Here is a 14625-nt window from a genome sequence, read left to right on the forward strand (position 1 = left end):
CTGTTGTGGATAATGTACTGTAATGGATAATGCAATTTACTATAGGTCTATGGGTGAAGGGTAATGTAGCTTGCTCTGTTGGCTAAGACGGTTGGCTTTGAGTTGCGTGTGTTGCTGGGCAGAAGATCGCTAGTTTAATCCCCACTCGGGGCAGAACAGAATGCAATCTGTTACATATGGATAATGTGCGGTATGTTTATGGAAAACGTACTATAGGTTTATGGGTTAGGGTTAATGTACTGTAGGTTTGTGGGTGAGGGGTAATGRACTGTATTGGTAATGTACTATATATTTATAGCATTCTGGGTGAGGGAGGCACAAGGACACAAAGCTCCAATTATAAGAATCAATACAGGCYCCTGAGGCGGTAGGCTCCTAGTTCAACAGTAACTACTAGCGGCAGTTAGTCGCTCTCCTCACTCTCCCTATTGCTCAGTCTCTGAACCCTTGGTGGCCAATTGTACCTGTTCTATACGAACCCTGTTTATGGTAGAGATGGGTGTTTACTTGGGATGTAACGATTCACTAATACGCATTGGGCCCTAGTTCAAATGTTTAAGATCGGGACCGCGGGACCCCAAACCAATCCAGATCTAGCATGCATCAGTCAGAAAATCAATTCAAAAGGTTACGAATCGTCGGTTTGTTTGTTTTTTCTCCTCTCAAATAACTTTCTTTCTACCTTCTGAAAGTACCGCTCTTTCAAATGCGTTGATAGTAGTTGATCTGCAAGTCCCTTTGCGTGCCGAACAACCCCAGGGAATATCAGTAGCCTAGTCAAACTGCACACTGTGCCCAGCTTCGCGCGCTGCCCGAAGAGAGGTCTATTTCTGATCTTGTATAGCTGCAGGGCACCTTCAGCATTCAAATGCTTGTAAAATGGCTTGCACAATATTAGGCTTTATTAGTTACCAGAATAAAAGTAAGCTACTAGAGACACAACTCTGATCTGGCTATAGCCTACCTGCTGATCAAGGCTTGCATTCAATTTTATTTTGATTGTTCAGGTTCACCATCTGCAATAGTTTGGATAGTTTTGCTATAAACAGTCAGTGTATTCAGAAAGTATTCAGACCACTTCACTTTTTCCACATTGTTACGTTACAGTCCTATTCTAAAATGGATTTAATAAAAAATAAAAACTCAATCTATACTCCATAATGACAAAGGAAAAACTGTTTTTTAGACAGAAAAAAAACAAACAGATACCTTATTTACATAAGTGTTCAGACCCTTTGCTATGAGACTCGAAATTGAGCTCAGGTGCATCCTGCTTCCGTTGATCATCCTTGATGTTTCTACAACTTCATTGATTGGACATGATTTGGAAAGGCACACACCTGTCTATATAAGGTCCCACAGTTGACGGTGCATGTTAGAGCTAAAACCAGGAATTGTCCGTAGAGCTCCAAAACAGGATTGTGTCGAGGAACAGATCTGGGGAAGGGTACCAAAACATTTCGGCAGCATTGAAGGTCCCCAAGAACGCAGTTGCCTCCATCATTTTTAAATGGAAGAAGTTTGGAACCACCAAGACTCTCCCTAGAGCTGGCCACCCGGGCAAACTGAGCAATCGAGGGAGAAGGCCCTTGGTCATGGAGGTGACCAAGAACCCGATGGTCACTCTGACAGAGCTCCAGAGTTCCTCTGTGGAGATGGGAGAGCCTTGTAGAAGGACAACCATCTCTGCAGCACTCCACCAATCATGCTTTTATGGTAGAGTGGCCAGATGGAAGCCACTCCTCAGTAAAAGGCACATGACAGCCCGCTTAGAGTTTGCCAAAAGGCACCTAAAGGACTTTCAGACCCTGAGAAACAAGATTCTCTGGTCTGATGAAACCAAGATTGAACACTTTGGCCTGAATGCCAAGTGTCACGTCTGGAGGAAACCTGGCACCATCCCTGCTGTGAAACATGSTGGTGGTAGCATCATGCTGTGGGGATGTTTTTCAGCGGCAGGGGCTGGGAGACTAGTCAGGATCAAGGGAAAGATGAACGGAGCAAAGTACAGAGAGATCCTTGATGAAAACCTGACCTCAGACTGGGGCAAATGTTCACCTTTCAACAGGATAATAATCCTAATCACAAAGCCAAGACAACGCAGGAGTGGTTTCAGGACAAGTCTCTGAATGTCCTTGAGTGGCCCAGCCAGAGCCCGGACTTGAACCCGACCAAACATCTCTGGAGAGTCCTGAAAATAGCTATGCAGCAACGCTCCCCATCCAACCTGACAGAGCTTGAGAGGATCTGCAGAGAACAATGGGAGAAACTCCCCAAATACAGGTGTGCCAAGTTTGAAGACTTGAGGCTGTAATCGCTGCCAAAGGTGCAACTCCCATACAGACTCGTGCGAGGCAAAGGTCGAGAGCCGTGCGTCCTCCAAAACACAACCCAAGGGCCTCCCGAGTGGCGCAATGGTCTAAGGCACTGTACCGCAGTGCTAGCTATACCACTAGAGATCCTGGTTCGAGTCCAGAATCTGTCACAGCCGGCCGCAACCGGGAGACCCATGGGGCGGCGCACAATTGGCCCAGCATTGTCCAGATTAGGGGAGGGTTTGGCCGCCAGAATGTTGTTGTTCAATCAGGCTCTAGCGACTCCTGTGTCGGGCCGGGCGTACTGCAAGCTGACACGGTTGCCAGGTGTACGGCGTTTCCTCAGACACATTGGTGGGCTGGCTTCCGGGTATTGTGTTAAAAAGCAGTGCGGCCGGGTTGTTTTTTGGAGGACGCACGGCTCTCGACCTTTGCCTCGCACGAGTCTGTATGGGAGTTGCAGTGATGGGACAAGACTAACTACCAATTGGATACCACGAAAAAGGGGAGAAAAAGGTGCTTCAACAAAGTACTGTCTGAATAGTGTCTGAATACTCATTTTTTTCTTCTTTTAAAAACCTGTTTAAGCTTGGTCATTATGAGGTATTGTGTGAGGGGAATAGAATAAGGCTGTAACATAACAAAATGTGGAAAAAGTCAAGGGSTCGAATACTTCCCGAATTATCATTTCATAAACAAGGACAGCAAACCCTTTTGGCGAGCAGCACTGCTTTGCCAAAGCAAGAGGAGAWGAGAAGCTTACTCCGCTAAAACCTCCAAACGATCAAAACCATTTGATWTTGAGACGGGGGTGAAATCCAAAAGTTGTGCTATATGTTCATTGGTTATTTCATAGACAAATATTGATACATTACTAGTGCAAACACTTATAATCTGCAAAAATGACAAGTTAGTGGGTGCTTTTAGATCCAAAGTGGGGCATACATGCACTGTGGTGTGATAGATGCCCAGTCTCCCTTATGGCTCAGCTTGGGTTCTTACATACACCACACACTTCAGAGAAGTCAGCTCAGAGTTTTTTCTAATGTGAGATSTTGTTTTGATGCAGTTTTGATCAAATGTTTTTTATATCTATATGGATTCGGCAACTGTTTAATCAGAGAAGTGTTGATGCTGCTGGTACTAGTAGTTCTCCAGTGTTTAAGTAAATTCAGTATATAAAAAATGGAAATGTGCTTCAAATGTAATATTTTATCTTGTGCCTGTAGCCTGTCTCGGTGTGATATCCAATATCAACATGAATACTGATGACTTCTCTCTCGCTTTCTATAGGTTCCCACGATGCCCCTCGTCTGTCGTGCGCCTCCCCATTTCCCAGAAGCCCCATGGACTCCTCTCCAGTGTCTCCTCACCCTGACCCGTTCCCTAGCAACAACCTTTCCAACCAGCTGCAGCCACCGCCTCTCCCGGAGAAGAAGATGGTGAACCGCACCGTCTCCGCCCCTGACAGCGCAGCCGGGAAACCCCTGTTCTGGGCCTTCCCCCGCCTCCCCTTCACCGGTGGTTCCGAGAGCAACGCATCTCGTCCAAGCATACCATCCCTGTCCAGCCTCCCGTCCTCCCCTGTCGACCCCCGTCCCCTCTACTCCTCCGAATCCCTAGAGCGCTGTCATGGCCCTCCGGGTCGCCCCCTGCACTCCCGGACCCTGGACGAACCCCTGAAAGTACGTGGTCGACTCGGAGGACACAGCCGGGGCAGCATCACCTCCTCCTCCTCCCCCCAGCTCAGCGGCCCTCACCTCTCAGCCGCCGGGCCCACCCACGGCTCTAGCCTGCAGCTGCAGACCCTGCTCAGTAACATAGACAGTAGAGAGGGCATCTACTCTAAGCTGGGAGGCCTGTACGCTGAGTCGTTGCGGCGCCTGGCTCTGAAATGCGAGGACCACTTCACCCGCAGCCAGAAGAACACGCTGCGCTTCGATGAGAGCAACTGGTCCCTGTTCAAACTGACCTGTAACAAAGCCAGCTGTAATGCAGGCGATGCCGTGTACTACTCTGCTGCCTGCGCCTCCGACCCATCTAACTCCTACGCTGTCAAGGTGACAACATTAGATACCTTTCATCTCTATAGCTCTCTGTGGTCTTAAATTTCGAAGTTTTACACTACACACACAGTCAAGGTAACTGAATATAAACTTTCTTAGTTAACCTACATTTAGGCCCCTTTTAGGTCAGAAGAACGCTTTCCCTAGGGAGATATGTCTATCTGTGTTCTTGAGTTTCAAAGTGGGATTGTTTTTGGGGGCCAAGGCTCTCATGTAGTGCTTGATAATCAACATGTTTTGATATCAAGGACTCTGGTGTTTAATGTTTACAGTAAATCTGAAAGACAAAACAACAAGGCTGAGAATACATTTAGATGGGGGGGGGGGATTATAAGCAAGCGTGTGGCGAGGATGTGCGTGTGTGTGTGTCGGTGAGAGACATAATTAGCGTGAGAAGAGGTTCTTTGTAATCTGTAGTTTAAATTCAAACTCCTCTCTGATTGGATTGTGTACGTTCAGACTCCCCTGTGATTGGACTGTGTAAGTTCTACTCATCAACCAAGGTCATCTTCCTACCTTGTTAAAGACTAGCTCATTAAACAATGAAACCTGTCCAATGAAGTAAGTCGACCCCTCAACACGCTTTTTGACTGTTTAGAGAACCAGAGGGAGCCACAGCCCCTTCACTTTGTGTGTGTGCCAAATGGCATGTTATTCCCTACATAGTGCACTACTTTTGACCATATAGGAGATAGGGTGCCATTTGGGACAGATTTTGTTTGTTCTCCGAGAGAAGAGAAGGTCCCACCCTTCTTGTGTTCCTCCAGGGAATGTACTGTAGCCTGCCGTGGAGGGAGGAGGGTGTGCTGCTCTGCATTCATTCTGACTGACCTTTGTCCCAAAGTCATTAGCAACGTGTAAATCGAGAGCAGGGCCGTGTGTGTTAAGGGAGGTTTGCTGCCCGAGGCTCTGCATAGTCTTTCCTAATGTCTCTGGGTCCATTAATCTTTACATGCCAGCCAGGATTTACAGTTATACACACGCCTGTTGTCAAGGCCTGTACACACACACACACACACCAAAGATCCCCTCTCTCTCACATACATATCAAAGATCCCCTCTCTCTCACACACACACACACAGTGTATGAAATAATCCAGCCTTCATAGTAATCATCAGACTGTCACAAATTACACCCCATTCCTTATATAGTGCACTACATTTCCCTATGGGCCCTGGTCAAAGGTATTGCACTATATATGGAATTGGGTGSAATTTGGGAAGTACCCTATGTCATARCAGAGSTCACCCTATTCCCAATATAGWGCACTACTTTTGCCTAGGGTCTATAGGACTCTGGTCAAAAGTAGTGCACTATGTAGGGAATAAGGTGCCATTTTGGGATGCGACGCACAGTGTTTGGCTTTGCCCGTATTGTACATGATGAGACTCATTCATCTGAGCTGCCATAAAGTGTACCAGTGTTTGTCTGCTTGAAAACAAGATCGGAATGAATGCAGGATTTAAAGCTTGGCGACGGCGAGTGAGAATACTAAATCTCACTAAGTGCAAGTGGAGAACGTGTTAKTGTCTCTACTTGAAGCTGCAAACAAGTAGTACAATAAGGGGGGGAATCTCTTGCAAAGTCTCTTGTGACAGACAAGTAGTGTGCAAGCACACAGGCAAGATTTGATTCTGGATGCAGAGATAGTATACAAGTCATAAAACTGTTTCAATATAACTGAAGTATTTCCACATTCTGTCCACATCAGGGCTTTGACTCTTGTGTATCAATGTAATTCAAGTATTTTCCTCACTATGCACATTGTGGTCTAAGCAGTCTCTTCCTCCTCCACTCTGTTCTCTGAAAGTGCCAGGCAGACATTTTCCTAATTCTCTCCACATWATGGCGTTGACTCTCCCCTCCTCCATTCTCTACCAACTATAACCAGTATGTTTCTCRCTCTCCCTCCAGATCTGTAAGAGCCAGACCTCTGAAGCCAAGCAGGGRCACCTCTACGGCTTGTCTGTCCAGCAAACCCTCCCACCCCACTTCAACCTCCAGCAGGACTGTGGTCACTTCATCGCCTGCGTCCCRCAGAGCATGCTCCCCCCTGACGAGGCTTCACTGCCTCTCGGGCCCAACCCCACGCAGGGGGACAAGGAACGCGTGGTGGTTATCACRCAGGAGGTGCCACAGCAGAGTACGGCAGACTTCGTGAAGGAGTGGGCGTCCTTCCACCAGGCTCAGCCAGAGGTCAGTTGTCTGTCTGCGTATCTTGTACAGTACTAGGCTGCCTCTCAAATGGCACCATAGGCCCCTGGTCAAAAGTAATGCACTATATAGGGAATATGGTGCCATTTGGGACACTCATAGCTTTCTTCATTTTTGCTTTAAGCTTTCAGCCTTTTTTAAAAATCTTGTTTTGATGTACAGAGCTTTGTGATTTCTGATGAATAGCGCTCTACAAATGAAATGTATTGTTTTTTTATGTAGGTTTACGAACGGCGGGTCTGCTTCCTCCTGCTGCAGCTGTGCAACGGTCTGGAGCACCTAAAGGAGCACGGGGTCACACACCGCGACCTCTGTCTGGAGAACCTTCTCCTGATCCCTCACCGTCGCCCCCTGCAGGCCAACCCTAATGCCCCCTACGACCAGAAGCACCTCCCCCGCCTGGTCATCGCCAGCTTCGCCAAGGCCAAGCAGCGAAACACTGAGGATTCCGCTGCCAATGATCCCCGCATTAAACGCGACCACGCCCGCCTGGCCCCGGAGATCGTGTCGGCCGCCCAGTACCGGAAATTCGACGAGTTCCAAACGGGAATCCTGATCTACGAACTGCTCCACCAGCCCAACCCATTCGAGGTGAGCCCGAAACTGAAAGAACAGGACTACAACTGTGAGGACCTGCCCCCCATTCCGCCAGTCTCCCTCTACTCCGCTGGGCTCCAGAGACTAACCCGGCTGCTCCTCCAGCCAGACCCAATCAAACGCATCCACATCCAGGAGGCCAAGCGGGTGCTGCAGAGCCTACTGTGGGGCCCCCGGAGGGACCTGATGGAGCAGCAGCAGTGGGGGGTCCGAGACAGGCTGGGCCCCGGAGAAGGGCCCTGCCACGAGGGCCTCCTCAACTGGCTGGACGTGAAGAGAGCCCTGCTGATGATGAAGTTTGCTGAGAGGTCTCTGGAGCCGGAGAGGAATGCAGAGTTGGAGGACTGGCTGTGTTGTCAGTACTTCAGTGCCGCTCACCCTCTGTCCCTGTGTCATACTGCTGAGCTGCTCTACTCACTCAAATGACTGAAACACTGACTGGACAAACTTTCTGAATCCCAAATCAACCCCTAGCTCCCTCGGCATCCTTGAGAMCTGAAAAGATTGGATCGTTTTGGGATTGGGGCGAGTTTGTGGACAACGTGTAGAGACAATGAACCAACGCCCTGGGTTTCCCTGTATCTGTCACGGAGGATATACGAAAATACAATYTGAACCTGCTGCCCGCCTGCCTCCTTTTACAACGACATGCATGAAAGCAAGGCGTCACCGACTGTCCATTCAGCTTCTACTGTATATGTGTTCTAGTTTACAGACTGCTGTTTTGTTTACTGAATGGGACTAAGGCAGACCACTGGAGATTGTCCAAAAGCACAGCCAGGCCAGGGATGGACAGAACCGCCGAACATGGAATGGTCTCTCTGGCCAGACTGAACACTCTCCACTCTCCACCCCAAAACACAACCCCTGTGAGAAGAGACGTGCACAGAATGGAGCATTCTAATCAGACAAAGATGTACACTTTACTATAATGCAAAGTACTAATGAACAACAGTCGAGCCAAGACATTCTAACTGTTACGGTCTTGTCCTTAATTAATAGGACTTCTCGATGCCCTTTGACCTTTGGAATAGTAAGAGCTCCCGGCTGGTATTTCATCCCTGTCCACTCCAGCAAGTCTTGACATAAATGTTTTATTGTGCCTGTGCAGCTATTTAACTTTTGTTTGCTGATTACAAAATGTAAATAGAGGGTCACACACAAGTATTTACATTTGCCGATATTAAAATGGCACATGTGGTAAACGTGTTGACACGGAGTCACCGGGTTCTAGAATGATGCTTACTATTCAGTGTAAAAGGTATGATGTTGCATCTCACCTCGTCAATCCATATGGGGAGTAAAGGTATTGGTCGTTAGAGAGGCAGCCATTTGAAAGGCAAAGCTGTTTTGACTGAATGGAACTAGTCTGACCTGAACCAATTAGAAATGTGTACTGCCTAATGCCACTTAATACGGTGTGTATTGCATTAGTTAAGATGGCCAGAACCACCACWGCTATGGCCCCACTTACCCCAATACTTACCTTAATATCATCTACAATTGTTGTTTTCGATATTTTAAAATTGTTACAGTGCCTTTAGTTCTCCGTGTGTTATGGTGACTGAGAACTTAAATTGTAAATCGTAACCCCTATACTCCCTCTTCGATATGTGAAACTGGAATTTCACAGACTGGTCTGGAGACAGATATAACTTTGTACATACAGAGATTGTAGATCAACTGGTGTGTCCCACTCAAGCAGGTCTTAATAATTGCAATGGATAAGATCCATAGTGAAAGTATTTATGAAATCCAATTGTTTAACCTGTATTAGTCACTGGAATGCCTTTTAGTTTTTTTGGTTGCGTCCAACATAACACTATATTACCTACATAGTGCACTACTTTTGACTAGGGCCAATATAGGGGTTTTGGTCCAAAGTAGTGCACTATTTAGGGAAWAGGGTGCCATTTTGGGAAGCTACCTGTGATTGTTTTTCCCTTTTTATTACTTTGTTTGTTTTAGAGGTTGACGTTTTAATGCTTCTGCTGTTGTGCTTGCTGTGTCTCTTCTCCTTTGCCAGTGCATTGCAGCAGACTGCTTCTATACACACTTTAACTTCTTAGCTTTTTCTCCAATGAGAAATATGGCCTGAGGCTGCAAAGGAAACAGTCCAAATACTGTTCTATTCCACTGCGGTTATCAGTATGTGACTAGAACATTTACACTTCTCTGATGACTAACAAGTTATTAACAGAATGTGTTAAGCCTCACCTGCATCTATTAATAAATTGGAAATGTTTTCACACATTCACACCATACTCCGTCTCAGTCTTTCTGGTTTGAATCAATGGGCGGAACCTGTGYATGCATATAAGTGTGCTGCTGATTATGGCCTGGTACGTTGTAAGACCTTAGCTGCTAATGAAATGGAAGAAAGGCTAGAATGTCTGAGTCAGGGAGATGTAAGGAAAATGTGAAAGCCCATTTGTACAAAATGGTACAAATGTGGTACCAAGCAGTCAGTGGAGGCTCCTCAGAGGAGGAAGGGGAGGACCATCCTCCTCAGTGAATTTCATAAAAATGTAAATTGTAAAATGTTTAGAAAGTTATCCTTTTTAAATAAAACTATACTAAATATAAACACGCCACCAAATGACTGATTAAAACACGCTATTCTGCAAAAAAGGTCTACAGTAGCCTTAAGAGCACTCTGTAGGGTAGCGCCATGGTGTAGCCGGAGGACAGCTAGCTTCCGTCCTCCTCTGGGTACATTGACTTCAATACAAAACCTAGGAGGCTCATGGTTCTCACCCCCTTCCATAMACTTACACAGTAATTATAACTTCCGGAGGACTTCTTYCAGCATGAACTGACATGTCCACCTAATCAAAGGATCAGATAATGAATCTAGTACTGAAAGCATAAGCTACAGCTAGCTAGCACTGCAGTGTATAAAATGGTGAGTAGTTGACTCGGAGAGAGAAAGACAATAGTTGAACAGTTTTGAACAAATTCATTTTTTCCAAAATGAAGGAGAAGCAAGAGAGAGATTTCCATTTTTRCCCCTTCAGTTTCACTTACTTAGCAAGCAAATGCAGCTAGCTAGTTTAGCKTACTGGAACACCCTGCTCAGAAAGAGGGATGCTATGTTAGCTAGCTGGCTATGATTTTCCAAAACAACGCTGGAACTCTTCCAATTAATTCATGGTAAGCTTTTGGTATTACTCATTTATTGCCACCGGGGCCCGCCGGTGTAACTGCTTACTGACTGCACACTAACGTTACTGCATGATTGTAGCGGGTTTACGAACGCGRTCGTTCTATTAGCTATACTGACTATGACATTACTTTAGCTAATATGGTGACAACGATGTAGGCAGTGTGTAGCGTTTATGATATGGTTTGGTTTGGAAAGGTTTTTTCGCCTGGTCACATACAGCTGATGTGTTGTGCATTGAAGTCCACAAGCGAAGGGAAGAAGTGAGAGGATGAGAGTGCATGGATGTGGAAGAATACAATGTGGCTGCTATGAAAGTGAACTGTGATCAGGGGTGTATTCATTCTGCCAATTCTGTTGAAAAGGTTTATTGAACGTAAGAAACGGAACAAAACGGGGATAAGTGTAATGGATGTGAAATGGCTAGCTAGTTAGCGGTGGTGCGCGCTAATAGCCTTTCAATCGGTGACGTCACTTGCTCTGAGACCTTGAAGTAGTGGTCCCTTGCTCTGCAAGGCCGCGGCTTTGTGGAGCGATGGGTAACGATGCTTCGTGGTGTCAGGTTGTTGATGTGTGCAGAGGGTCCTGGTTCGCGCCCGGGGCGAGGGGACGGACTTAAAGTTAAACTGTTACATTGATGCTGTTGACCCGGATCACTGGTTGCTGCGAAAAGGAGGAGGTCGAAAGGGGGGTGAGTGTAACGGATGTGAAATGGCTAGATAGTTAGCGGTGGTTCGCGCTAATAGCCTTTCAATTGGTGACGTCACTTGCTCTGAGACCTTGAAGTAGTGTTCCCCTTGCTCTGCAAGGGCCGCGGCTCTTGTGGAGCGATGGTAACGATGCTTCGGGTGACTGTTGTTGATGTGTGCAGAGGCCCTGGTTCGCGAGGGGACGGACGTAAAGTTAAGCTGTACATAAGCATACTGGAATTTGTCCAATAGAAACTAGTGTTTGCAACTGTCGGACTAATGATTACACCCTATATCAGTCGTCATATTGTGAAAATTGTGGTAAAAAAATTGAAACTAACAAACTTTTTTCAGGAAGGACCAAGGCACTCTTCGTGCAAATTAAATGCCTTCATTATGTTTCAATTGAACCAACATATCTGCSACTGCTACAGAGACACACACACCACAACAACCTTCAGTCCTCCACTTTTACCCTGGGGGAGTGGGAGAGCTCAGGTCGGACGTGGGATGAAAAGCTGTTGGGAGGTTTTGGGTCTCTATAGATGAACATTAACCAACCCCCTGGCACGATTCAATTCACTTCACTTCACTTTGATTTCTAAATATATGAGATCTCATGAGGACTGAATGTACGAATATGTATACGTTCCTACTGAGTATGAAACACAATGTATGTCAAACACAACAAGATTGGGCAATAATTAGAACGTTTCGAATAGATGCTCCTTTTAGGCTAATTTATCACGATTCCTCCTCTGTTCAGGTACTCGTCATACCCTTAAATCATAATGTTCCACTGCTGTACAGAGGGATTTTTGGAGTGGTTACACAGCTGTAAACAACAAGCCTGTACAAGCCAGATCTGCACTCCACTGAATCTGTTTTGACAATAAGCGAAGGRATACTGAGAGACAGTTGTTTACCACATCGGCCCGCCTACACACGAAATGTCACCCTATTCCGTGCATTAKTTCTGACCAGGGCTCATATGGCTCTGGTCAACAGTAGTGCACTATATAGGAAATAGGGTGTCATTTGGAATGCATATTTAGACTTCACCTAGCTGCTGAAGGTGTAGGGGAGACTGGACCTGTGACTCCTACTTTCTACTATTTTCTGTATTAGTCAGCCTTGCAACGTTTCAATTCAGCACCATATCAAACTCATGTTTTCACAATTGACATTTTTAAGTATATGAACTCATGGAGAAACCATCCAAAGTTGAAATTGTCCTGTCACCCCAAACCTTTCAGATACCCAGCCATACAATTGCTCAAACACAAAACAAACGTCTTCCTTGAACATAACTGACATGAATGACAATGTAGCTAGAACACTTCAAACCTGTTACAGGTGTTTGTAATGCAAGGATGACACCTAGTGGTCCAAAGGACACATTACATGTAGATCATAGTTTAATTACAGCCAGCAAAGGGTGTCAGTGCAGAGCTGTGGAAAGGAGTCGAAAGCGCTCTTGGCATTCCCGTGAGAGTTCAATCTTGGTTTCATCAGACCAGGGAATCTTGTTTCCCATGGTCAGAGTCCTTTAGGTGCCTTTTGGCAAACTCCAAGTGGGCTGTCATGTGCCTTTTACTGAGGAGTGGCTTCCGTCTGGCCACTCTACCATAAAAGGCCTGATTGATGGAGTGCTGCAGAGATGGTTGTCRCATCTCCACAGAGGAACTCTGGAGCTCTGTCAGAGTGACCATCGGGTTCTTGGTCACCTCCCTGACCAAGGCCCTTCTCCCCGGATTGCTAAATTTGGACGGGAGTGTGGCTCTAGGAAGAGTCTTGTATGTTCCAAACTTCTTCCATTTAAGAATGGAGYCCACTGTGTTCTTGGGGACCTTCAATTATACAGACATTTTTTGGTACCCTTCGCCAGGTTTGTGCCTCGATACAATCCTGTCTCGGCGCTCTACTGACAATTCATTCGACCTGATGGCTTGGTTTTTGCTCTGACATGCACTGTCAACTGTGGGACCTTATATAGACAGGTGTGTGCAATTCTAAATGATGTCCAATCAATTGAATATACCACAGGTGGACTCCAATCAAGTTGTAGAGACATCTCAAGAATGATCAATGGAAACAGGATGCACCTGAGCTCAATTGAGTCTCATAGCAAAGGGCCTTATGTAAATAAGGTATTTCTGTTTTTATTTTTTATAAATTAGCAAACATTTCTAAAAACCTGTTTTCGCTTTGTCATTATGGGGTATTGTGTGTAGATTGATGAGGAATTATTTTAATCAATTTTAGAATAAGAACTCCTTCAAGACTGATGGAAAAGCCTTCCACGTGAAGCTGTCAAGGCAAAGGGTGGATACTTTGAAGAATCTAAAATATATTTTGATTTGTTCAACACTTTTTTGGTTACTACATGATTCAATAAGTGTTATTTCATAGTTTTGATGTCTTCACTGTTATTCTACAATGTAGAAAATAGTAAAAAATAAAGAAAAACCCTTGAATGAGTAGGTGTGTCCAAAGTTTTGACTGGTACTGTATGTATCAAGGTGACATCTAGATGGTTATCGATATTAGTTAGTCAGCCACGCCAAARGGTCTTGAGTGGCAACAAATCTGCCCAATTAGCTGATTCGCATTCCATACACCCACTACTTTTGACTCACCCACTCGCCCATACTCCGGTCACCATATTGGGCTGCAGCTACCCTTACTTGGAGCTGTGGGGCAAGCAGCAGACCGCTCAACATCACAACAAGTTGGCTATTATGAACTGAAATACTTTAGGTATTGCACCCTATTCCCTTTGTAGTGCAAAAGTGTACACTGTCCATCGTGCTCTGGTCAAAAGTACTGCACTATATAGGAAATAGGGTGCCAGTTCATGCCATGGTTACTATGATAAGCATAGTCTGGCATTTTGATTTGGGGCTGGCTAAAGACATGAAAGGAAATTAATCAGCATGTTGCTGCATTTCTCTCCATAGGCTTCACATACCAATATGAGACACATCATAATGGCAGTGGCCAGATTGGATGAGGCAATCGGTATAGGCCAGTTGCTTTGTCAGCCATTCAACCGAGTTGTGTATGAATGTTATGTTTTACTCCAAGGTAAAAGGTCACTGGGGTCAATTTAAGCACTGGCTTGTCTTGGGCTACGTTCCAAATGACACCCAGGGAATAGGGTGCCATTTGGGACGTATTCTTGCTTTGCCCCTGGTAATAGCATCCAAGATAAATAGCTACTCCTCAAAGCTTATCCACCAGACATACTGACATTGACACKTTTTAGAGCCAGATAAACAGTCCAAGGCTATATCCTCATCCCAAGGAGATTAACCTGCTTGGCGAGAACATAGGTTTGTAGCCTATTGCAGTCTCTCCAGTCCACTGTTGGGTTCACAGAGAAAATGTTTTTAGCCAAAATGTCGAGTTTGTTATGGCAAAGTAGTATTTTATACTGTAGGGGATGCAAAGTGGTATTTTATACTGCTGAGGGGGCTAGAGTAACAATATGCAAAACTATACAAATATGTAGCTACTGTATTACATTAAATTGACAATAATATGAATAAGGCCTAGTTATAATTCACCTATTCACCCA

The 14625-nt window shown here is 45.6% G+C and overlaps 1 protein-coding gene across 1 annotated transcript in view; it reads left to right on the top strand.

The window, feature by feature from the left end:
- LOC111961248 (inactive tyrosine-protein kinase PRAG1-like) overlaps positions 1–9450 on the top strand; it is a 33491-nt gene extending 24041 nt beyond the window's left edge. The window contains exons 5-7 of the mRNA XM_023983369.2: positions 3609–4375; positions 6297–6578; positions 6819–9450. Coding sequence (XP_023839137.1) covers positions 3609–4375; positions 6297–6578; positions 6819–7619 — 1850 coding nt within the window. The 3' untranslated portion in view covers positions 7620–9450. The remainder of the gene's footprint in view (positions 1–3608; positions 4376–6296; positions 6579–6818) is intronic.
- Positions 9451–14625: the final 5175 nt, after the last annotated feature.

This window comes from Salvelinus sp. IW2-2015, linkage group LG4q.1:29, assembly GCF_002910315.2.
Source record: "Salvelinus sp. IW2-2015 linkage group LG4q.1:29, ASM291031v2, whole genome shotgun sequence".
Lineage (NCBI taxonomy): Eukaryota > Metazoa > Chordata > Actinopteri > Salmoniformes > Salmonidae > Salvelinus > Salvelinus sp. IW2-2015.